The 25,888-nt window shown below is 45.7% G+C and overlaps 1 protein-coding gene across 1 annotated transcript in view; it reads left to right on the top strand.

Annotated features, from left to right (window-relative positions):
* Positions 1-344: 344 nt before the first annotated feature.
* The window catches only part of HTRA1 (HtrA serine peptidase 1), a 32,341-nt gene continuing 6,797 nt past the window's right edge, over positions 345-25,888 (top strand). Inside the window, 5 exon segments of the mRNA XM_038140314.1 lie at positions 345-513; positions 516-1,028; positions 15,268-15,367; positions 15,718-15,922; positions 25,038-25,232. Of these exon segments, the coding sequence (XP_037996242.1) occupies positions 360-513; positions 516-1,028; positions 15,268-15,367; positions 15,718-15,922; positions 25,038-25,232 (1,167 nt within the window). The 5' untranslated portion in view covers positions 345-359.

The raw sequence follows: 25,888 nt of genomic DNA on the forward strand, positions 1-25,888 counted from the left end.
AGAGGGCTGGGGAGCATCCTTCCTCCCATGCCTCGGGTACCGCCAGCGCCTCCCGCGCCCTTCCGAGCCGGGATCTCAGGAAAATACCGGTCATTCCCATCAGGGAACTGATATTGGTATTAAATTGCTTGATATTTGCGTACATTGCCACAGAATGGATGTATCCCCTCGCTCCTTCCACCGCGGCACCGGCCCCGCGCTCCCCCCATCCCCTTATCAGCTGGAAGCTTTATCGGCGCTTCCTTTGCATTGCTTTCCCGTAATTCCTGAGGGGGGGAAGCGTTCACATCCCCCTCCCCTTGTTCGCGTGATCGCCTTATCATCCTTCCCCCCGATCTCAATCGCCGGCCGCGATTGCGATGCTTTCACCGCCGAGATTCCCCGCAGCGCCGGACCTGCGGCGGGGAGGGGGTGTCGCTGTCCCGGGGGGATGTCGCTGTCCCGGGGGGGCGGTGTGGGGGTGTCCCGGCCCGGGGGGGCCGTGCCCGCGGTCCCGCCCCGCCCCGCCGCGTCTCCCTTAAAGCGGCCGCCCGGCCCCCGGCGCGCTCACCGCGCTCGCCGCCCCGGAGCCGCCGCGATGCCGCTGCGGGGCTGGACGCTGCTGCTGGCGGCCCTGCTGCCCTCGGCGCTGCCGTCGCTGCTGGCCGCTCCGCAGCCCGCCTGCCCCGAGCGCTGCGATCGGTCGCGCTGCCCGGCGCTGCCCGCAGCCTGCCCCGGCGGGCCCGTGCTGGACGCCTGCGGCTGCTGCCGCGTGTGCGGAGCGGAGGAGGGCGAGGCGTGCGGGGGCGCGGGGCCGCCCTGCGGAGAGGGGCTGCAGTGCGTGGTGCCGCCCGGGGCCGTCCCCGCCTCGGCCACCGTGCGCAAGCGGGCGGCGGCGGGGCGCTGCCAGTGCACCAGCAGCGAGCCCGTGTGCGGCAGCGATGCGGTCACCTACGCCAGCCACTGCCAGCTGCGGGCCGCCAGCCGCCGCGCGGAGCGCCTCCGGCAGCCGCCCGTCATCGCCATCCAGCGCGGAGCCTGCGGGCAGGGTGAGGAGGCGCGGGGGGAGCGCGGAGCTTCGGCCCCGGCATCCTCATGCCGGGTCGGGATGCGGTTCCGCGGCCGCCGCGCGGGGAGGAGGGACCGGAGAGGAGCCGGAGACGGGGCTTGGCCGCGGATCAACCCGGCCGCTCCGGCTCGGCGAGAAAGCGGAGCAGGAATGAGGTTTGGCAGCGCTGCCGACCGCAGGGGGGTGAAAAACCTTGTACCCCATTTAAATGTGTCTCTCACCTCCCCGAGGGGCGATGCAGGGCTCGAAACTGGGGGAAAGTGGTGCAAACCCAGAGCAGCGGGTACGGCTGCGGAGCCGGGGCCGGCGATGCGGCTCCAGCAAAGTTTGGAGAAATAACTCGAGCGCCCGTCCCGGCGCTTTGTCACAGGGAAATGCCCCGGGGAATAAAGCCAGGAATGCAGGAGCCGCTCGGATGCGATGGAGCAAAGGGGTGGGCAGAGCAGGCTGCTGCCTGCCTTGGCCCGGCTTAGCAGATGCGCTCTGATTAATAAAAGACTTGCTGGAAAGGGAGAAAGAAGCCTGCTAACAGCGTGTTAAGCTCAGCCTAGACTTTTGTGTTTGTTTTCGTTGGGGTTTTTTGAGGATGAAGACGGACGCGGATAAATAACAATGCGTGGAGTTTCTCCTAAAGCATTCTTTAGTTGTCGGCGTGGTCAGACCGAATGTAATGGGAGTTCTCAGAGTGCAGGACGGATGCAGATTGTTTGTAAACGGTGTAGGGTTACGAAACGGTGGCTGAGCAGCCCGGAGAAGTGTTCGGTGTGGTAGGAGCGGTGGGTGCAGGATGTGACATCGAGAGGGGCAAAGCCGTGCTGGGATAAGCTGGGGATGATCGTCACAAGATGCAGCCCCTAATACGGGCTGGATTAAACCCGTAAGCCGAGGCTCTGTATCCCTTCCAAGCCGTTCAGCACCTTTAGGGGGTAACGTGTAAAAATTAGCATGAATTAAGTCTTTATTTCTGAACGGTAGTCACTTTTTAGTAAGTCAGCGCGGTTTTGGTGAGGATTAATTATTTTTGTCTAAGTTGCATCATTTCTGGACTTCCTTTCTTTTAAAACACGTCTTTTTCTACCCTTAGCCATCATCTCTCCAGCAGAAAAGCATTCTGATGTATAGCGGCTGTGTGCTCAGCCGACAGATCAAGCTCTCAGCTATGGTGTCAACACAATCAATTTTTTGTACCCCTGGTTGTCCCCTGGGTGTCAGAGCTGTGTTGTGCTCCACGGCACGTTGCTGGCATTTGCTGTCACTGGAGACAATCAAACTTTTCACCCCACAGTTTCCTGATGCCCAGTGTAAGACAATGCCTTGTGATTTTTATTCTCGATTCGTGAAACCAATATTGTTTTCTCGGCCTTTTCTGCTGAACGTTTTGCAGAATTGAGGCTGTGTTTGAGCCGGGAGCAATACGTGCCTCTGGTGGGGGGTACAGAAAGTGCACGGGCTGCACAGAGTCCCTGTCTGGGAAAGCTCTGCTGTTGTAGATCCATCAGGAGTAATTCCAGACAATCATTTTGCCCTGTTGCACCTCTGGAACAAAAAGAAAGTGCTGGAGAAGCCAACCAGTAGCACATGTTTATCCCTGGATGAGAGCAAACATTGCTACCAGCAAAGCTTTTTTTTCATACGTAGAGAACCTGAAATAAAAAGGGATGGAGAGTAGGCTGTAAAGTGCTTGAATCGATGTTTTGAAAAAGCATTGCCTAGTATTTGGCTCCTTAAAGTAATTAATTTTTAATTTTATTTTGAGTTCATCATCGGGAGTGCTTTTTCTACCTAAAGACTGAGTTATCTCTAGCCATTTTTTTCACAGTAACACACCCACGTAAATAATTTGGTCAATACAACGCAACAGCCTTGGGAAACAAAGGAATGGGAACACAGAGAAAGTGTTTGGAAAGCACTTTTTGCTGTTGTTTTTAAACTTCACAGTATTACAGTAGCTGGTCAAGTACAATGCTGTGTATATTGCTTAAAATAAAGTAAAACTTTCTGGCATTTTCAATTTTCATATCCTACAGTTCACTCCCAGTGCTGCTTTTTTTGTCCATCAGCGATTCCCGGGGAATCTCTTCAAATACCAGCAGTGTTTGAGACGCAGTAGAGGCAGGAGCAGGTTGCCCTGGCTCTGTGTGCAGAACGGGGATGATTCCCTATGCAAAAGGAGTCATAAAAACCTCCAGTCCCTCCCAGCAGTGCCCAGCTGTGCTGTGGCAGCAGAACCAGTGCCACCCCTCCTGCCGCAGCCCGGGCAGGGCTCCTGAGCTGCAGCTGCCACCAAGGAAATCTTCCTTTTCCATCAGAGCAGGAGCTGCCAGAGGATGCTCAGGCCTGCAGAGCCCGTGCTGCTGCAGCTCTGTGAGTGCTGATACAGAACACAGAGGCACAGAGAGAGGTGGATGTCCCCTGGGCAGAAGCTGTGGCTGTGTGAGAGCATCCCACACCCAGGAGCGAGGTCACTGCCACGAGACCTCGATGTTCAGTGGTGAGGTTCAGCATGCTGGGAGGATGTTTTCATTTTCTTCTGCAAATAAGTTTTTGGTGGCCTTAAATCCCTCCTGCTGACCAAGGGAAGAGGGCTCAGCACACAAGTTAAACCAGGCTTTATTCTCTTCCTCGTTTTTCCCACAAGTGTTGGCAGGCGTTTTGGGATGGGCAGTGCCCATGTAGTGCCCCTCACACTGCCAAATATAAACTAACCTGAATTTGTCCTTTCCTCATCCACCCGAGGAAGGAGAACATTCCTTGTGGTTGCTCTCTCCAATTCTAACTACTTTCTGCCTGGTTTTGAGCTGGTTTTATATGTTTTCATATTTTTACTAGGTTTACCATGTCTAATGTGGTGTCTCAGTGAGCTCAGCAGCCCTCAGCTTGCTGGCATCTGTCACAGGTGGCTCTCACTTCAGTCCCAGGCATGCTCTCACCATGATGTCACATCTGGGGTTTGATGGGAGCTCTCATGGCTTGGATTAAGCAGGATATTAACAGCTGGACTGCCTGGGGAGAAGGCAGAGGTGAGGGGTAACTCGGTTTAGAAAGCTGTGTATCACTGAGATACAGGCCGTGCTACTCCATCACCTGATTTCACAGTTCTACAGACAGCGAGGGGGAAGGGAAAAAAAAAAAGTCACTTTCTTGCAAAGTGGCTGACTTTGTGTTTTGAAATGCACCAGGCATCCAAGTGTCTCAGTGTCACTATCTGGCAGGAGAAAAGGACCTCTGTGGTCAATAACCCATTTGTCATTAATGAGTCCTTCTGGAGCAGCCTGAGAGGGAGCTCAGTGCAGCAGGAGAGGGACCTGCCTGCATTCCTGCTCCTGACAGGGCTGAAGGGCTGGCAGTGCTGAGCCTGGCAGCAAGGAACAGCCAGGCAGGGAGAGAAACCCAGCTGGGAAATCTGTGAAGGTTGGGAACTCAGCCAGATATTTATCAAGAGGGAAGCTGATACTGTTGTTATGAACAAGGCTTTCAGCTGCTTCCCCGAAGATAATAACAGGCACACGGTGGTGTTTTTATTATTGTTATTTGTGTGCTGAAGAAGTGTTGGGAGACTTTGGCAGGTTACTTGGCACGTGCCAAGTCCATTAAAAATGACCCAGGAGGGCCAGGTTTTCAGGGTCTGAGTGCACAAATGAGCATTCCAGTGCTGCTAAATGTCGTCTCCTCCCTCAGTTGCTGTTTGGGTGGTCTGAACATCATTCTTTTCCAACTTTTCCTCAGTCAGTTTTGCAGCAGCGGGAGAAGGGAGGGAGGGAATGAAGAGGCAGCTGAAGGCAATGGAAATAAATAGCAACATCTTTCCAGAAGAGAACCAATTCCCAAGTGTGAGATTAAAAAGCTTTTCCAAAGCCAAGTATTCAGCTCGGAGAGGAGGCAACTGTAAGAAGTGGTTTGTCAGAAGCAGCTCACCTTTTCTCCTCTCCACATCTAGATTTCCTTCCTGGGGAGCAGGCAGTAATTTTGCAGTCTCCAGACTTCAAACAGTCAAGTCAGTAAACACAGATTTGGAACGAGGAAAGATTCAATCCTTTCATCTTCTGGGCTTTGAAATTTAAAGGTACCTGTGGACTGGGCAGGAATACTTGAGGCCATGAGTAAGCAGCAGGAGTGTTGTTAGGATGTGAGGGAGGCAGCAGATCCTGAGCAGCTCTCAGGCTCTGCCGTCCAAGAAACAGGAGAAGCTGGAAAATATTTTTCAAATGTGAATTTACGTGTGCTTGGAGTGAAAGGAAGCAACGTCAGAAATAGAACCCGGGGTACTGTGGAACTTGTGTTGTAAATACAGCCATTCCTCACTCCCAGGAGCTGCTGGGGCCTCTAGGATCCCTGGCTGGACTTGGCACTGAGTCCCACTGCCTTTGTAACTGGGCCCAAGTGAATACCTGACATTATTCTGGAGGCTGTGTTCAGGATGTAGAATAAAAAAAACTTTATTTTGCCCTCTGTGTGCAGGTCATTGTGATTCCCAAATTGGTTGTTCTGCTTCAAAGAGAAGAATATAACTAAAAAATAAGCCTCCACTCCCTTATACCAAAGGGCTATAAAAAAATTGGTCTTCTACTAATGGATGTTGACCTTATATCTGTAGGTAACAGGAAAGTTATAATATCTTAAGCTTGTGAGACAGGACACAGGTGAGTAGTTATTTTAAAGTTTAATGAGCTGAGCAGATCTTTGCTACCATATTTTAGCAGCTGGAGATGAATTACACAGGCAGGCAGAGCAGCTCTTGAATTTCTGGGTTGATTTCAGGCACCCTGGTGCACTGATAAGGGGAAGCACAAGGTTGGAGGTCAGCTGGGTTGTGCAATTTGTTACAAGTGCTCTGCCAGGAGCTTGTTTCTTGAGGAAAAAAGTGGGAAAACAGCAAATATGTGTTTCATGTGTGAGCAGATGCATTTTCCTCTGCCTTTCCTGCAGGCTGGCACCTGGCCCTGTCACTGCAAGCAGTGCCATTAAAACTCTGTGTGGTATTGGTTAACCAAACCCCATTCTTGCCTCTGTCACTTTTTCCCCATCAGGGTTTCTCAGTCTTTCCATCTCCTCGCTGTTGTAAAGCCTTTTTTTTTTTTTGGTGAGACATGGGAGAGGGATGTGCAGTGAATAATTCCTGCATCCCTTTTTGCAGAACTGGAAATGCCAGTGAGACAGAGCTATGGTGCTTAAAATGTTTCTGGTAGCACTGGGATTTTTGTTGCCAGACAACTGATGGATAAAATAATGCTTAGTAAATCTGGCGGCCGTGCACAGAAGTTACCCAGTGCTCTAAAATGTGAAATACTTTCTGCAGCAGAGGGTGACATTAGGAGGAGCTCTCAATATTTTTCCAGAGGCCACTGTCATTGCCCTGTTTCACAGATAGTGAATCTAGGGCAGGGGAAGATAAAGAGCTTTGCTCAAGGTCAGCCAGCAGCAGAGCTGAGAGCAAACTGAGCTTTCAGGAGTTCCTGCTCAGTTTTCTGCACCTTGCCAGCATTGCTGCTCCATTTTCCATTACTTTTCTTTTCCATTACTCCATTTCTCAAACTTTCAGGCTGCAGCTTTGGCTTTGCCCTGCTGACAGCATCGATGATCTGTCGATCTGCTCCTGCAGAAAGTCCTCTTGGAGGAGTGAAGGACCAAGCTCTAGGAAGGAAGAGAAACCCAAACAAGTCTCTCCCCACCATCCCACCCCCAAAATAAGCACAACCCCCCAGGAACCTCACGCTTCAACATTTGTGGTGGTGAAGGGATGATTCAGTCCTTTTTCCAGGACAGCACAGGCACTGTTTGGAATGTCTGCCCTTTCTCTATCTCTGTGCAGACCTCAATCTATGAAGGTAAAGCTTTGGCTAATCCTTGTTTTCAAAAGAATACAAAAGTATTCACACACTGAAAGTGGGCAAGAAGAAGCCACTTGTAAATATGAAAAATACCCAGATGATCCATAAAATAAAGCAGGATAGGTGTGGGGATAAGAATATCAATATTTAAATAGCTGCTGTTGATAGGGGAGCATTGAATATAATAATTGGGACTCTAAATATCTTTAAAAAATGCATATTTGAGAGAGTGAGATTGAGACCTGCTGTCCTTTACAGCTTTCCTGAGGAGCTACAGGAGCAGCAGGGCTGTGTGACAGTGGCTGCCTCACCAGTGGCAGTGCCACCCCCTTACTGCAGCTCTCCAGCTAGGGTGGCAGAAGGAACATCCACATCACTCCAGGTTCATTTCCCAGCCACTCACTGATTTCTGACGTCCGCATTCAAACAAATCTGGATGGGCTTGGAGTGATTTTAAGACAGATGTAGATATTGCCAAAGGCTGACAGATTTTGCAGGCTATTGAGGCTTTTGCAATGTAATTGTGCTGGGTTCATGTATTGTACAATTACAACACCCCAGAGTGGGAGTGCTGTCTGTTTTATTACTGTTCTGAGGGCTTTCTATCTATTTTTTCCAATAGATTTGATCCTTATTTGTATCAACTCCATGTCACTCGTAAGTCCTGCCACAGAGAAGTGGTGAAATCAATGCCTCCACCAGCTGCAGAAAAGCAGCATCATAGGAAGCTTTTTATAGGCTTTCCCCTTAAGAGGTTTTTTTTTAGGCTAGAGAGAAGTTTAAGAAGCATGAAAACAAGAACTTGTTTTTATTCCCTGGTGTCTTCATACCAGGGTTCCTGGAAATTGAAGCTAACTCTCTTAAGCAGGGATTTCTTCTGAAGATGCAGTGTGAAAGTTTCTCACATACTTAAAATGAGATCTTAATGGGTTTATAATTTCAGGAGGAACTCTCAAGATCAGACAGCTGCTGGTTACATGTGGGATATAGGAATTACCACATCGTTGGTACTTAATTTTTGGGAGTTTTGAGGTTATTTTGCTGGTTCTCTGCCTGTAGTGAGTTGGAGCTGGGAGGTAAAGCAGGGTGATGACCCAACTTGGAAGGGACACAAACTGAGCAGGGCTGAAAAAAAAGGAGAGGAGAAATTATTCCTGACTCATCTGTTGTATTTTCAGCCTTCTGCAGTGAAGAGAATTGTCTGCTTTAACCTGTTGGCTGAAATATTCTGTTCCTCTGTCTGCAGGAAATGAGGCAGACTCTTTTCCATAACTACCTGACTTTCATTTCTTAGTGCTTCCAGCTCAGACAGGGCTGCTGGAATGATATTTTTTAATGATATTTTTGAGCTCAGCACTCTTTGCCCGTGCCCTGAATTGTTCTTCACCTTTATTCCTTGTGTCTGAGCATCTCCCTGCTCATGCTGCTCCTGCTGCCTGTGCAGGGCACTGCTGGCACCAGCTCTGTGCCATTGCCAGAGGGCTCCTGGCTCCCAATTAATTTTTCATCTCTGCTGAGCCCCCCTCAGCATTGTGTGAATATGGCAATGGTGGTGCAGGGATGGCGTGTTCCTGCTCCCAGGGCTGCACCTTCCTTCCCCTCCCCTTCCCAGGGCTGCCTGTTTATGCCCGAGCTGGGTCTCCTCCCTCCCCGCTGCTGTTTACAGAAGGAATTGCAGTTTCCTGTTGTTTTAGATGGAGCTGTCGCTCCTCTCTGGATTCCTGCCTGACACCCAGTTGCCTTTGAGCCTCATCAGCCCAAAAGTCTGGTGGTTTTTGCTCCTTGCTGCTATAACTGTGAGTCTGTTTTGCACTCAAGCCAGTGCACTTGGTTTATAAAGGAATTTCTGGCATTCCTGAGAGTTTTTATATACATATTTTCTCCCTGTGAGGTTCTGCAAGGGTTGCTAAGGCCTGAGATTGTTCCAATCAGATAAAATAGGGTTATGCCCATTTTAGAGCTAAATCTAAGGCACTAAAGCACAAATTGCTTTTTACAAGTTGCGTGGAGACTGAGTAACACAGCTTGGACCAGGATGCACCCATCCAGGGCATTCCTCCTCTGCAGACCCTTCCAATCCTGTGAGCTGCAGTAATTCAGCAGCTGAGCTGTAACAAAGATGTTCTGTATCTGATTAACTTCCCACTTATTCTCCCTTGTAGATAAGTGGTAGGAAAAGTTCCTGTTTGGCTAAAAATGAAAGTGTAAATCTGAAATTATAGGAACTTCCTCGAAGAAAGCTGTGGGCATATTACACAAGGAATTTGCCTATTGACCATTTTCAGTGGCAAGAACGTCCTGACCAGCCTGAAAGAAGCTGGTCTAAAGAGGTTGGACCGAAGTTCTCTGAAGGCTTTGCTTTGCAATTTCATTATCTTCAAATACTTTCTGTTGTTTTATAAATACACAAGAACTCTCTATGTCATTCTCTCCATATAACTTGATAATTCTTACTGTCACAGGGTAGTCTGGCTTGGAAGGGACCTTAAAAATCATCCCATTCCACCCCTGCCATGGGCAGGGACACTTTCCACTGTCCCAGGTCGGTCCAAGTCCTGTTCAATCTGTTCTTGGACACTTCCAGGGATGGGATACCAGATATTGCTAAGATTCTTGTGTTGCCAACATCTGCTTTTACTTATTCCTACAACGGGATTCTCAATACCTTTCCTTTCCAAGCTCTTCTCAAGGCAAGCATTAATTTGTGGCTGGTAGTGAATGAGTAGAATATCAATTAAAACTTGAAGTTTTTTCACCTTTACTTTGTTACTCAAATATTCTTTTGTTCTATGAGAGACCACACATTGGTCTGAAATCTGTCCTGTGTTACCATTAATTTGGAAGCTGTTCTGTTCCATGAATTTTCTGTAGATTCCATTTTGTTTAGCTTGGCAGATCTTTGGGGTTTGTTTAAAATCTGTGATTAAAATGAATGAGTTTCTGCTTTTGGATTAGCAGGGAAAATACAAAGTCCTTGTTGAAGACTGCCAAGAAGGAATTGATCATCTAAATATTATGGTGATGAAAATGGACTTTAGTTTCCCTTTGCACGTGTGCATTTATGCCAAATAGCAGTTTCACTTAAAATCCTCACTTTCTTCTTGCAGTGGTTCTTGCTGCAGGAAATATTTTAAATGAAGACCAGATTTGTGCAGTTTACTGTTTGGAGAGATTTCAAGCATTTTATTCTACCATTATTTAGGGCTATGAAAGTATTTTTGCTTTTAGGGATGTCACAGTAATCCAGACTTTCCTCCCAGAAATCTGTGAGGTGTCTTGAGTTTCTGCATGGGTTATACAGGGGGAAAAATAACTGATGCAATAGCATCTGTATTAACAAGGTGCTGTGGTTTAGACCTCTCAAAATTCCCTCCAATGACCTAAGAGTTTCTCTTGAGCAAATTGCCTGTGACACGTAGAGTGTTGTTCCTTATTCTCTTGGTGTTTTCATTGCGTAATACCCTTTTTTTGGTGAATTACACAACTTATCCTTGAATAGGAAGTGGAATATTTAGGCTTGCAGCTTTCTGTAATTTAAAAAAAGAAAGTGTGGCAGCAGATTCCCACACTTTTTCCTTGTCTCTCTCCAGCAGGGCTTGCTGATCCCCCTGTTTTCGGTGAGCTGAGCACCTTTGCTGGAGTTTTTTTGTCTCCACAGTCAGAGGTTTGGAGGTTTTTATGGCATGAATGGAAGTTTGTACAAACACCAGCGGCTGGAGTTTTATTTGGGAGGGTGGAAGTTCTCCAAGCAAAACTTGGTTTGTGGTTTGTGTCAGGAGTCACCGGTTCTGGCAGCCCAGAGGTTTCGTGAGTGCTGCAGCTCTTTTGGTTTCGTTCTGCAGAGAATCCCAAGCCATGCTTTCAAACCCCTGTGTGTGTCTATAAACAAGTGGTGAGTGCAGGAGGAAATAATCCCACCTATTTTCAGCAGCCTGGGCAGTTTGATATCTTTAGTTATCCCAGGAACTCAGTCCTTCAGTGAGGGTGGCACAGAGAGTTCCTGGGATGAGCCTTTTTCCCCCCTTTCATCACATCTAAGACAAAAAGTCCCGTTAAATGGGATAATTATTCTGCTCCTCACCTCAGTCAGTGGGAAGGAGAGCTGAACCCTCTTTTTGAAAAGGGGAAAAGGAGTGAAAACTGGGTGGGGAAAAGGCCCATTGTCACTGTAGCACACAAAATAAAACGACACGCACGCTGGAACCTCCACGGTGAAAAGGGAAGTTTAATTTCTGACTCCAACACTTATAAATTTCCAAAAGTGACAGTGGGTTGGAGGATGAAAGTGCCACCTCTCCAGTGACACTGGACGAACCAACAGTCCATCAAATTTCTCCTCCTCCAGAAAAGAATGCAAAACAATAATTATTTACATAAAGCCATGTGAGAAAGTTCATTGCAAGAATGTAAACATCAGAAGGCTGAGAGGAACAGGGTGACAGCCCGTGTCTGACTGAGATGTGCCCAAAATTTTGTTTGAAGACCTGCTCTCTTCTCTATGCCAAGAGAAGCCCTTCCAGAGCAGCAGACAGCTCTCCCAGCAGAAGGGGAGAGGTTACTTTGGTGAGATTTCTATCTCCAAAGCATCTCTTCAGTTCAGCTGAAAATAACCACCAAAAGCAGCATGTGTGAGCTGTGAGCATCATTGCATCGATGCCACTTTGAGTAATGACCTAACCAGAACCCAGATCTTAATTTGCTTTTTGGCTCCTCTTTATGAAACCAAATTACTTCAGTTGTTTACAGCTGGGTGTGCTTTTTTTCATGGCTTGGTACTCTGTCTTGCTCTCCTAGCAGTCTGTTTACTGATTATTAGCCCTGTTAATGCCAGCTGGCAGAGATTTGCCTTCTCATTTCAGGGCTGGCAGCCAGCACACCTTTGAAGTCCTTGAAGAATTAGTTGCCTTGGGAATTTTTCATGCTATAACCTATTTATATTTTGGGTTTTTTTTTTTTTTGTCATTAACTGAATTCACAACAATCATCTTTATAATGTAATTAATAAAGGTTTCTTAGCCGTGCTCGTGGGCATTTAGGGCATTGTGCAATAGTTCAATAAAAACATTACAAAACACAATAATCACAGCATATAAATAGAAAGAGGAGCAGTCTGGGAAGATTTGGACATCAGAGCCTGAAGGTATTTAGGAACTAGAGCTTTATTCAAGCCCAACTCTCAATGATTTAGAAACAAACTAAAACAACACCACCCCCACAAAAAAAATCCCCTCAAACAAAAACCAGAAACATATATTTGCTACCAAAAGGCCCTGAGCTATTGGTGCAGCTGGAAAATAGATGTGTAAGAGAGAAGAGGAAAGCATACCTGGCGACGTTCTCAGTTTCGCTGCTGGAAACTGCCCTGTGGTGGTTGAAGAATGAGCATCTGCCCATATTAAATTTGTAATGTTGGTGGTTTTATGGCCATTTAAGCTTCCACATGGTCCTTTGTGTCTAGGTTCAAATGTTAGGTAAAATGTTAGGTAAAAAAAAGCCACCTCACACAGAGGTGGTTTCTTGTAGGAAAGATCAGTGGAGCTCTCAGCTCCCCATGTGCAGCTCAATAATCCGAAAGAGAAATTAGCTTGGCTCTTTTGCCCTCCTTTATTCTTTATCTCAGTGATAAAATAAATTTTCAATGTATCAATACTTCTACTACAACCTTCAGATTTTTGGTTGATGCTAAAGACGAGTTTACAGAAATTTTTTTTGTTAGCATTCATCGATGAATCCATCAAGATCAGTGCTCTGACTGTTGTTTTTTTGCTCTAAAAAGGTATGTTTTCCATTTAAACGGGCAGTGGTTCAAGAGCAGTTGCAAAACCGTGTTACACAATGCAGGAATTCCTAATACATAAGCAATAGGCAGGCGTGGCCAGCTGCTGGGAGCTTTTTGGGTCAGTATGCCATGAATTAGTATTTATTATCTAACTTTTTCAAAAGTAGGAAATTCTGGACTTTTTTTTTCACTCTGCAGTTTAGTTTGGGACTGCATGAGGGGGTGGACCATGAACAAAATACTGCTGCCTCTGAAATCCTGGCTTTTGTAGGCTCCAGTTCCAGGGGCCGGCAGCTCTGAGGTGAGGGATTAGCAGTCTCACCATGTACAGCCTGGGCATCCTTTTTCTTCTTCAATAGCTAAAAGCAAAAAAGATTGAAGGCATGAAAGAAAGCTGTGCTTTGCCTGTGTAGTTCCCTCATCCGTGGAGCTTTTTTTTTTTTTTTTTTTTTCCCAAGGGCAGGATGTGACCTTTGGATGTCTACAGCATTGCAGCTGAGATGAAATCATTTCATAAGCAGTGATCAAAAAGCATATCCATGGCTGCAGCAGTGCCCTGTGGAGTTTTAGCCCAGCACCACGTTAATCCCATCTGATAATCTGTCCAAGCACCTATTTAATGCAAGTGGATTATTCCAGACTGCATTTCTGCAGTTTTCCAAACTCTCCTTGTTATAATTGTCAGCTTTACAGCAAGGACATGACTTGTTTGATACTGAATATTTCTAGCAGGGAATATGAATCATTTGGTAAATTGATATTTCTCAATCAGCAAGCCCTTATTCCTCTGTGGGGTGAAAGCCCAAGGGCAACAGCTCATGTGTACATCAGAAAGCACTGAATGCTCTTGAGGAAAACAGAGAAAAGTGAGGAGAAAAGTTTCCTGATCGATGTTGCTGCTTCTTAAGGCAGATAAACATTTCTGAAACAGCACATCAGATTTTCTGGTGACTGCTGTGGCTGCTGCTTGTGCCTGCCTGGCTGCATTTAAAAGCCCTTGAGATGTTCCACAGGGTATAAATAAGAAAAAAACGTGTTCCTGGGTGACAGATGGTGTTTGGGTGGAGCGTGCACCCCTCTCCTGAGGGACAGTGTGTGCTGTTGGCATTGGGAAGTCACCTGGAACATGCTCACCCCTGAATCGAGCCAGTGTCTGGTTAGTGTTAAAAGCAGGGGCATTTTGTTCCCAAATCATTATTGCCTCCAGTGTGTACTTGAAAATTTGCATGGTTTTCCTCTCTGGTTTTTCTAATAGCAAAGGGCATTCAGGGTTTTGGTATTGGGATAGGTTTACGGGATAGTCCTTCTGTGATTCTGCAAATAAATCTTCCTCTTACACCGTCAAAGGCACTTACAGCATCCACAAGCTGCTTATTGCTCTAATCTCTGCATGGATTTAGAAGCCAAATGGCAGAGATGGATGGGAGCAGCACAACCCATTAATACTCCTCTGAAAGCCTGCAACAGGCTTGGCTTGTGCCCGTGTAACAGGAGATGGGTGCACCAGATAAAACTGAAATGAAAACAAAAAGTGTTTCTCGCCTCTGAAGGAATACAAAATAACTCTTTGGGGTGTTCCCAATTTGCATAGCTGCTCCCGATTTTAAAAAGCAATGTTTTGCCCCTGAACTGCTTGAGAAGGAGAAGCTGTGTCAGAACTGTGAGCTTCGCCCAGAGATTTTTATACTTCTCTTGGTGCAGACAGGTTTTCTGTTGGCCACAATGGGAGTTGGGTATCCAGTGGCTTTTGAAAATCCCACTGGCCCCTGCTGAGTACTCAGTGACCATGAGCTCTTGTTGCAGCACTGCCCAGGAATGCAGAGCTTTGTGGTCCTATTTTGCAGCCCTGGGGGTGGCTCAGTGGCTCCAAGGCAGGGTGGGATCCACCCCTCCATGGAGCTGATGGACCTCAGGGGCCACGGGAAGGACGCTTGAGTGGGGTTGTGTGGAGTGTGTGGAAGGTTCTTCCACATGTAGGTGCCAGGCAGGGGCTGCTGGGTCAGGCTGTGTGGGGACACTGGTGGGAAAGGAAGCCCAACCTTGTACCCAAGTTGAACTCTCTCAGCAGCTGCTGAGGGCTCACACTGGGGTCAGGACCTCTGTGTCCTCGGCATTTTACAAACGCAGCAGCCTGAGACTTCAAAACCCTCCAAGAAGGCGTATTTTGGCAGAGGAACAGAGCTGGTTTGTTTAATCTGGGAAGACCATAGAGGCTAAGTAGACCATCCAGAAAAGGAGGGCAGCAGTGGAGGCATCTGAGTACAAAATCCCTTTCACAAAGGGAGAGTGGGCGGTGCAGACAGGGAATAAACCCTGTGCTCATCCAGTGCCCCATCCCTGGGCACCTCAGTGGGATGAGCCCACGCTGCCCCATGGCTCAGTGGGGTGCACTCCACACCACGAGGTTTCATGGGTCATTTTTCCCAAGGATAAAGCACTCCACCTCTGTGCAGAGAAGCAGGGAGGAAATCTAGGGCCGAGGGTCATGCTGCAGATGACTTTTAAGGAAGGGAAAGATACCCACTCAGAGCTTTTTTTAATTCAGGTGTTTTGCAATGACCCTCCTGCAGTCACTTGAAGAACTCATGACACGTCCTCTGTTTCTATTTCAGGCCAAGAACATCCGAACAGCCTGAGGCACAAATACAACTTTATTGCAGATGTGGTGGAGAAGATCGCCCCTGCTGTGGTTCACATTGAATTATTTCGCAAGTAAACAAGATGCCCAGTCTTGGTTTTTTTGGGTTTTTTTTTCTTTTTTATTTAATTCTTGAACACAGCTGCCAGTGTGACAGAAATGTTGATTGATGGTATGAAATAGCAAAGAGGTTTTGAGATAATAAATATTTGTCGTGCTTGAGAATTAAGGTTAATTTTGAGAGTCATGGAAAAATAATTAGCTAAAGTAATGGATGTGCTTTATCTTCTTAAAGAGAGCAACAGCAGATATCTTAAAACATTAAGAACTCACCAAACTCCTTTTGGCTGTGTGTTATGTGGAATGATTGGTGACCTTACAACTTCTTTTCAGCAATAAATGTTTTATTTCCCTTGTGTTTTAGACTTCCTTTTTCCAAGAGGGAGGTTCCTGTTGCCAGTGGCTCGGGGTTCATTGTCTCTGAGGATGGGCTGATAGTCACCAACGCCCACGTGGTCACCAACAAGAACAGGGTGAAGGTGGAGCTGAAGAACGGGGAGACTTACGAAGCCAAAATTAAAGATGTTGATGAAAAATCAGACATTGCACTAATTAAAATAGATTCTCAGGTGAGTTGTTAAAGCAAGACACATTTTGTTCCTCTAATTTAACATCCTCTCTTCCAAAACTGTTGCTGATTTTCAGGTTTGAAGGAAAAACAAGTTGTTTACTGGGCTGGGGTTTTGAGAATATGTGAACTAGGTGGATACACATTTTTAAAAGCCAAGTTTGTGGGTGGCAGTGGTAATTTTGTCACCTCTCAGCATAGTGAAAGTATTACAAATGCACTGTTTTGTGTATCCTCAAAATGAAAAACAAAGCCCCGGTTTGCTGGCTGTTTGCACACACGTTATCTGATATAAGTGTCTCAGAGAAGAAGTGGGGCTGCTTTGCTTGTGCTACTTGGTCTTGAGTGGCTATATTGAGGGCACAAATGGCTTTTAGAGGATACATTTGTCCCTCGCTGATGTAGATACTAAAGTGGAAAACACCTTGGGGAGCGTCTTGAGCATGGAAATTAAAGCCAGCTTGGAAAGATGCAAGTGGTTTTCTGAGCATCTTCCCATCTCTGATCTCCCTCCATATCAAATGTTCCCCTGTCAGCGTTACTGTGCCTCCTGCCACAGCAGAAAAGCTGTCAGGAGGTTCTGCACACGTAGCAAGAAGGATATTGTGTGGAAATGCTGTGTAATGGAGACGCAATGAGCTGAACGCGGCTGTTCGGGGTGCTGCTCACGCTGGCTCCCCTCCTTTGGCCTGTCAGTTGATGACCTCCAAGTTTAACGGGCAGGAATGCTTCATTTGAAACACATGACTCAAAAATGTGTAGATCTTGCAGCGTTGTTTTAGTTCAGAGCTATTCCCCAGCGAGGTCAGAAGTGTTTGTGCCAGAGTTCATGACTAAGCCAGGCGCCTAACGCAGAGCTCTTGGATGACCCGAGGTGTGGAGTGCTCCTGCTGCTCCCTTGCCACCTTTATAACTTCAAATCTTCTTCTTTTTTAAATGCTTCTGAACAGCAACCAGGCAGAACAACCAAACACTACCAATCATGTTTTTGCCGTGTTGTTCTTTTTCTCTGTTTACATGGCATCACTTTTTTTGTCATTTTTATCTTAAAATAAGAAAAAGCAGTAAGAAGCAAAGGGAAACATCCCCAGCACGAGCACTGGCAGCATTGGGATGAGCAGGATGGGGCAGGGAGTGAAGGGCAGATGGAAAACTGCTTTAAAATTGGAAGTACAAGGTGGAGGGGAGAGCAAACGTGGTGAGGAGAGGACTTGGAGCAGCAGGAAGCTGAACTCCAGAGGAGAGAGGAGGCAGGCAGAGAGGAGACGCTGAACTGGTGTGATGAGGACTCAGGAAAAGAGCAGGCATGGGCTTGAGTGTAATTTGATATATAACATTATCAAGGAGGAAATGGCTCCTAGTTGTCCTGGGAAGCTACTTGTGTTTAGGGAGAACCTGGAAGCAGTTTGGGAAAAAGTTAATTAATCCAGATGAGCTTGTGGTGGAAACCACTGCTCAACAGGGTTGGAATTGGTCTGAGCTGCCCTTGGAAGTATCTTATCAGCTGTACAAGCCAGTACCTTGCATGGTGTTCTCCTCCTGGCCTCTCCCATTGCAGCTCAGGACAATTTTGAGAAGACTGGGAGGAAATTTAAAGGGATGGGAGACCCAGATTTCCAGACAGATCTGGTAAAATGGCTCTGGGAAATCCCAGTCCAAGGTGAGGCCTGAGGAACCCCTGTTCACAGGACAGGTGTTGACTTTCATTTGAGAATTAAAAACAACATTTTATGTGTTCACAAAAAAAAAAGTTAAAATGGAAATGTGGTCAGCAGAGAAATTGATTCTCAGATTGAACCTTTATGGGGCAATTTTATATACCCTTTTGAGTTCAGTGCTTCAGCTTTCCTTTTTGTACTGGAATGCCTTGCAGTCATTCAGATAGATAAAAGACTTTTTAAAATCACAGGGGTAATAATTTGTTGAATTTGAAATGTATTTGCTGGCTAAAGAAATTAATGGGGTGGTACAAATGACCCCTTAAAAATCTGGAAATGGCATGAAAACCATCCCTAAGAATTTTTCTGAAGAGGCAAAGTTCTTAAATTCTAATAAATTATTTGAAGGTGACATCAAAGATGCGGAAGGGTTTTTTCTTCTCTTTTTTTGTGTGGCATGTTAAGGCAGGATCTGAAGGGTGAAGAATTCTCTGTGATTAGGAACAGAGCTGGGCTTGAAGTGTGGCATCAGGCTGTCAGCTGGTATTCCTACAGCTGCTCAGATTTTCCAGCAGCCTGAATGCTGTTTCCCTCTAAGGTGTGAATATCTGGTCAGAGACATTACTAGAACTAATTTGGCTCAGCTGAGTGCAGTAGGAAATGAAAGAGGGGGGTAAAATCTGGGCAGCAGTGAGGGTGAACCGTTTCCCTGATTAAATTCTACTCCGTGGAAAAACATCTTGCAGTCAATGAGGAACAGAAACCTTGGAGCAGTTGTTCCAGTCCTGAAATGTGCTTGTTTTTACAGTCTATAAAAGAGAGCACCAGTGTTTCTCATGTCTGTGGTCACACAGAGCAGTGTGCTGGAGTGTTGAAAGTAGGAAGTACGATCCGAGTCAATGTGGTAGCCATGAATCCAATCTAAATATCCTTCCAAATGCAAGGAGGAGACCACATCACTAGAAAGGAACAGTGCAGTTGTAGACAGTTTGGATATGAGCATGCAAAATTTATAAGACTTCCCTAGAAAAAGTTGGATTTTGGCAGCATAGGCAGGGACTGGTGAAATGAATAATCTGTTCCTGTGTGGCACGTGTGATGCTGCAGCGAGTGTGAAACCCATCAAAACTGTTGCACAACACTCCAAAGGGAGCAGATGCTTTTTTGCTGGCAGAGCTGCATTGTGGGATTCATCTCAAGGCAAATAACTACCTTGTTAAATCAGAATGTGTGATACAGCTGCTGAAAAATAAACACCAGCAGGAGGGGAGGAAATTTCAGGGTGGTTTTATGGACAACATCAGAGTTAATGGGGGGCAGAATTATAAAAGAACCCAACCCACATGGGAACTGGAAGCCCAAAGTAGTGAAAGGTGGAGGTGGCTTTTGCCTGGAGACCCTTTTCAGCCCTGGAAATCGAGCTCTGTCCACAAAAATGTTGCCTGTGGTTTGGCACTGCAGGGAGGAGCATGGTTAATGGCTTTATTTTGAGGTGTTTCTTCTTTCTACGTGCTTAAAAACCAGCCATGAGACACTGACCCTGAAATCACACAGGGAACACAGGCCAGGTCCTGAAGATTTCTGTTCCTCAGTGTGGCCAGTTCCTGGCTCTTTACCCCAGACAGGATTTGGCATCTGCACGGTGCAGCAGCAGTGGGGTTGTGGCCCATCTCTAATTTGTGGTGATATTTCAGCCCTTCAGCTGAAACCTTCAGCTTAAGGTTTCTCCTGCATCTTATTAATAAACACTTTGTCTGACACTTTTAAAATCAACAAGACCTCCTGCCCTCGTTCCCCTGGTGGTTTCCTGAGGCAATGAGTGTCTGTATCTTTGTGGTCAGAGGGGATTTGATTTTCCCCTGAGTGTACAAACTGGAGGAGGCAGGAAAGCAAACTTCCCTGTTTATGCATCAATATTTTAATAGCCCGCATTTTGAAGAAACAAACTACTTGGGCACCAGATGTAAGTGGCTTTTCTAAAATGCTATTTCACTTTGAAATCTGTGGCTGGGTAATATGCTGCTTCCTCTCAAGAGCCTGAGGAAGGCTCACATATTGCTTCCAGAAGTCTTCAGGACCCATAGAAATGAAACAGCTTGTAAAAACCTTGGCTCTTAACTCCAGTTTATTCATCAGTTTAGGCAGCAGTGGTTTCCTGCCATCTTCAGCTTCTAGTAGCCCTCACTGTGGGGACAATGTGCTGGTCCAGCTTCCCATGCAGCAGAGTACTCACATCTCCAGGGTGGGTCTGCCAGCACCAGCATATTTTTAATTACTATTTTTATTTTATTTAATTGTAATTTCATTCGTATTTTATTTTTAAGGGAGAACAGCAATCTCTTGCCAGGCAATTGAAAACTTGGTGACATATCAAAACAACACTTCATCCTTTTCTTCTTTTTTTTTCCTGCAAGCTTCCCATGCTCCATATTTAGATAAGGAGACTCAGTTTTGCTTTTCTAACTATAGATGAAATACTTTTGGAGGCTTGTAATGTGTTCAGCCCCGGTTTTTTGTTTTCTTTGACTCTCTGTCAAGCAGTTTCTAGATTGTAGATAATATTCTATATTTTTATGTGCTCATGACTGGTGTTTTTATTTTGCCTTAACATATTCTGAAAGTTGAATTAGTCAGAACAGAAATGCAATTCCCAGGACAGTTACATGTTTTGCCAGAGTTACACTCATTGCTGAATTACTGTTCCATACCAGCATCTGTGCCTTTCCCACCTAAAAATAAGAAGCATGAAGGAGATCTGTCGCTGGTTAACACAAACTGAACTCAGAACTTTTGTCTCCTCTTCATCCGTTTATTGAACTGCAAAGTGCTTCCTGCAAATTCCTGACTTTCCATCCACAAATGAAGGGGATTACAGAACAGAGGAGGGATTTACTTGCTTTCTGTGCCAGCGTGGAGACACATTCACTTATTTCATGGATGAAAAAGTTCAAACCAAAACACCTCCTTTTTATGGCTGTCTCTTGGTTTCCATTTCTCCGTGGCAGTGGCTGTGCCTGGTTGGTGGTTTTGTGCTTTCTCCTCTCTTAGTTTTGGAGCTGTTTTGTCCAGATTTCACTCATTTTATCTGACTCAAGTTGTGCTGGTAAAGGACACCAGGTGAACATCTGTGCTGGCCCTGCTGGGGCTGCACCTTGAATCATGGGGTCTGTTTTGGGCCCTGAGCTGTAAGAAGGACATGGAGGGGCTGGAGCATGTCCAGGGAAGAGAACTGAGCTGGGGAAGGGTCTGGAGCCCCAGGAGGGGCTGAGGGAGCTGAGAAGGGGCTCAGCCTGGAGAAAAGGAGACTCAGGGGGGACCTTGTGGCTCTGCACAGCTCCTGCCAGGAGGAGACAGCTGGGGAAGTCGGGCTGTGCTCCAGGGAACAGGGACAGGAGGAGAGGGAACGGCCTCAGGCTGGGCCAGGGCAGCTCAGGGTGGATATTGGGACAAATTTCTTCATCAAGTGCTGAATTCCCCATTCCTGGAAGGATATAAAAGCCATGTGGATGCAGCACTTGGGGGACATGGGTTAGTGGTGGCCTTGGCAGTACTTGGTTAGTGGTTGGACTCCATAATCTCAGAGATCTTTTCCAACCTAAATGATTCCACGTTTCTCTGAGTCCCTCTGGCTGATGATGATGCTGACCTCTACCTCTCCTCTCCTCTTGTGCCACAATAGCTGTGTCCTATTGTTGGCTGGAGCCATTTCTTGTGGTGCTGTGCAGCTCTCCATGTCGTGGGAGTTGTGTTTACCCAGGGTTTTGAGTCAAATCCATATATAAAAACGTCTGAAGCCCTTCGGGATGCGAAAGGCTTAAAATATTAACCCTAATTAATGGCTCCTTCTCTGGCTGGGTGTAAACAGTGAGTCATGTGCCACTTAGGGGTTTGCATGTTTAGTCCTATTTCTGTGTGCTCGCAGAATGCCTGCCTGCAGATTTGTTTTATTGAGTAAACACGGATCCAGCAGAGCCCCAAGGCCTCATCAAAGGAAGAGTTAGAAAAGACAGGGGTAGAAAAGGTATTATATGTTGCCCAAGGCCGTGCAGTGAGTCACTGGGGAGCTGGGTTTGGGTGTTCCTGGCTCCCTGCTGCTTCTGCTGCAAGGCATGGTCCTTTGCCTGGCACTTTTAATTAACTGCAGTGGCAAATCTGTGGTTAAAGCAGGAGAATCACGAGTTGGAGCGGTGCTTATGTCATCCTGACAGCCATCAGACATTATGTAAAGATTGAAGAATGCACATTTATTAAGTATAGTTATTAAGAGCCCTGAACTCACACTCAGTTCACCAGGATTCCTTAATTCCTCGGGATGAGCTTGCCAGCGGCAGGGTGTGAGGGCACAGAGAGGGTGTTCTGACACGATCCTGGTTACAGCACTGCCAGGGCTCCTCCTGGCCACTGCAGAAGGATGTTTTTGCCACTCCACCATGGGATTTTGATAGGTTTTTTACTGGTTTTACTGGTTTCATTTCAAAACCACGCGTACAATGTAAATAAATATTTGAGTTTGGTTTGGGTTTTTTTTTTATAACGGAAAATTTAACAGTGAGTGTGGCAATGTTTTAAGGTATTTTAGAGAACCCCCCAAATGTGCAGCCATGACAACACATATATTAATCATAACCAATTCTTCATGGCATTGTTTTGTAGGGGCACCAATACATTTACATGCAGAGCTGTCAGTGTGTCAGCTCTGCCCCACTCCAGGAAATCACAAGGAATAGAGGACAGGTTTTCCAAAGCTGTGTTTCATAACGTGTGCAGGACCAGGAGGTTTTTGCAATGGATTTTTGTTTCTAGCAAGGGAAAGGTTAGCCAGACTTTCCAGAAGGCATGTTGAATCACAGGGGTGACCTGCAGCCAATCCATACAGCATCAGAGTTTGAACTGAAGCCTGGCTAGTATGGGCACAGCCCTGAAAACTCAGCACAATCAGAATTGTATTAGTCACAGGCCGTTCCTGTACTTTCTCTCTGCTGCCAGATGCAATTTTGGCTTTGTGACTGTTGTTACAACTCAGGAACTTTGTATAAATATTTTAACTTTGTACACGACCAGCCTTTTTTTTTTTTCTGGTAATGAAACATAAAAAGTATTCTGTTTTCTTTTGCTTGTTTCTGTTTCATTTGCTGATAAATGTCCCCTTTCTCTGCAAAGTATCTGTGTTCAGTGCACTGGGATACAAACAAAAGCCACTTTTTGCCTTTTGTGTGTGTGGGTTTTGTTGTTTTTTGGTATGTTTTTTTTTAAAGAAGGAGAAGCAGTGCCAAAAGAAGATGCTGGTTCTGACCAATGACATCTTGCAAACACGTGCTACGTAAGCTCAATAGCATCTGGTGAGAGGAGGAAGGGCCAGGGTGCTCCTGTGTCCAAACATTACCCGTATGGGGCTGTTTGTGTTAGCTGATCACAATGCCTGGCTCCCCTGGCTGGACACATCCCCTGGAGCCAGGGCTGTGCCTGGAGCAGGGGCTGCCCTGGGATGCTGCTGCTGCTCCTCTGCAGTGCTGATGGGGAAGCTGGGCAGAGCTGCTGGATCCTTCCCAGCACTAAGCCCCAGCTGGGTTTATCTGTGGCTGGGGCACTGATAAGGGCTGCATTTTATCATTATTATGAATTAGTAGGGCACTGCTGGTTGTGATAACTTTCCTCTGAATGCAAATAGACATGGAAATGCTTTCTTCTTTCTGTGCTGCCTATTCTGTTGCTCTTCCAGCTCCCTCTGTTGAACAAGCAGTTGGTTTAATTATTTTCTTGCTCTCTGGAGGCTGAAAGATAATTTTCCATAAAGCATCTTACCATGTCTGGGAGCTGGCAATGAATTTTATGGAAACAATCTGCTCATCTGAGTAAAACTTCCCTGGTGGGATTGTAACAAAGCTGGATAAAGGATACACAAGACCAGTCTTGTTAAACATCAGAACCACAACTTCTGTGTTAGCAATAGCACATAGTGATAACTGATGCCATTATGTTTTGCTTCCTACTTTGCAGGCATTGTCTGCATCTTAGGATATTTGAAATAAACTGTAGGTGAAAAATACAAAGTGATGGGAATTTGGGTTAGTTTATAACACTGAATTTTTGTCCCTATGGATGACTTATTGAGTCAGGCTTTCAAACTGCTGGTAACGAAACCCCTTCAGAGCCAGCAATGAGTTTCCAAATAAAACATGTAATATTTTCCTTTTTTGCCAAAACTTGAAGTAGGTCAAGCTTGGAGGAAGCTAGGTTCAAGTTAGCTTTGCCAAGCAAAAGATAAATGCCTCCAGAACTCTGTTTTGATTTTTGGGTTCAGTAACCTAATCCTCCAAATCCTTAAGTCTAAACCTGCTCTTATACATGTCCAGGTTCATTGCTGCTATATAGAAATAGTCTAGTGACATACAAGGTTCGTTAAATACACGGTTAGACAACTAACCATGTATTTACCTAGACAATAGTCTAGTTAAACACATGGTTAAATACATGGTTAAATTACTTTAGGAGGGTCAGGATGATTCAGACAACAGATAAAACAAAAATATTTAAAACCATGTCACATCACTGTAAGTGTAGACATTAACTTTTAAAAGTGTGAAGAAAGGGAGAAATGGCACTCAGTGGGTACTGTACAGGCAGGTGATGAATAAAATAAAAGTATTTATTTGAAGTATGATCTGTTTCAGAACCCCCTTGATTTATTGGCAAGGGTGTGTGGATCCAACCTTCCCTCCCTTTTTTATTTTTAATTGCTGTACAATGCAGTGTTTGCTGGATTTTAAGAATGTTTTAGTGGGAATGTCTTCAACTATGTGATATTTAATATGTTTAGAGATAAGATCTTGAAAGGAAAGTATAATGGTATCTTCTACTGTCATAAGAGAAAAATCACATCAGGTCCTTAAATCCTAACATCTTCAGAGGAAAACATCACTGTATGTAGGAGGCAATATAATTATTTAGAAGAGATACTTCATTAAAAGCAAGTAAGATGAATCATTAGCTGGTCTCTTGTGAGAATATAAATACTTTTAACTGTACACATGCATGCTTTAAACTCTTGGGCTGTTGCTTTCATGATTCTTCAGTGTTCACTCTCAAACAATATCATATTTTTACTTCAGCAGCTGTTTGCTAATCATTTCAAGAAATGTTGGAAGTGGGTCCTTTCTTGTATCATCAGATGTTTGCTTTGTACAGCAGAGCATAAATATTCCTTTGGTCTTTTAATTGTTCTTGATTTAATGGGTACCTGTTGTGGAAAAAGCTCTCCAGTGTAAAGAGCCCACACTGGATGTTTCTGTACCAACCCACACACCAAATACTCAAAGAAAACAGAACAAACAAGATCCCTGAGGGATAAAAGCCTCTCTCTTTTCCTCTACCCTGTGAATGTATTCATCCTTCCGTAACGTTTGTTCTGCCAGCGGAGCAGTGTCTTTTTAACATTTGAATTTTCTTTTTTTTTTGCAGGGTAAATTGCCAGTTCTTCTGCTTGGTCAGTCTGCAGACCTGAGGCCAGGGGAGTTTGTGGTGGCCATTGGAAGTCCCTTTTCCCTGCAGAACACGGTGACCACGGGCATTGTCAGCACCACGCAGCGCGGGGGGAAGGAGCTGGGGCTCCGCAACTCCGACATGGACTACATCCAGACAGATGCCATCATCAATGTACGTCCCCTCTGAGCTGCTGCCCTCAGCCCTGACCTCTCTCCAGCAGAAATCCCTCCTGTGATGCTCTTCTTGGGAGCAGGGAGCATTTCTCTCCCTGTAAATCTGGACATCTGCAGCGCAGCAGCACTTGGTTGTTACTTAGAAACCCCCCCAAGGAGCCACGCCAGGCACAATATCTGCCTTCACTTCAAAATCCTTGCAGATTGCAAGGGAGGAGGCAATATTCTCTGGCAAATAAATATCTTTTCGAAATACATCTTGTTTTCTGAAAGAGAAGCCAGGCTTCGTTTAAGGGTTCAAGTTTGTTTCTGCATTAAGGCAAAACAATAGTTTTTGTACTTCAGATCTTGGCCTTGTAAGAAATCTTCACTAACAGCTCCCAGAGCTGCCCTAAAATCTTCTCAGTTTCTAGTGTGGCACTAAGAAAACAAAAGGAAAACCTTGGCTTTCTTAACTTACTCTGGCAGGAGAAGAAAAACTGAGTATTTGCAAAGCTCAGCTAAAATGGGTGATGTTAAAGTGTGGTTTATGGGTTTGCTGTTTAAGACTGTTCTATTGCCTGTGTTTAATAGACAATGGAAGCAGTACTACAGAAATATTGACAAAATTTCTTTTCTATTTTTGCTTGCAACAAATTAGGATGTAAATACTAA

Source organism: Motacilla alba, chromosome 6 (genome assembly GCF_015832195.1).
Source record: "Motacilla alba alba isolate MOTALB_02 chromosome 6, Motacilla_alba_V1.0_pri, whole genome shotgun sequence".
Lineage (NCBI taxonomy): Eukaryota > Metazoa > Chordata > Aves > Passeriformes > Motacillidae > Motacilla > Motacilla alba.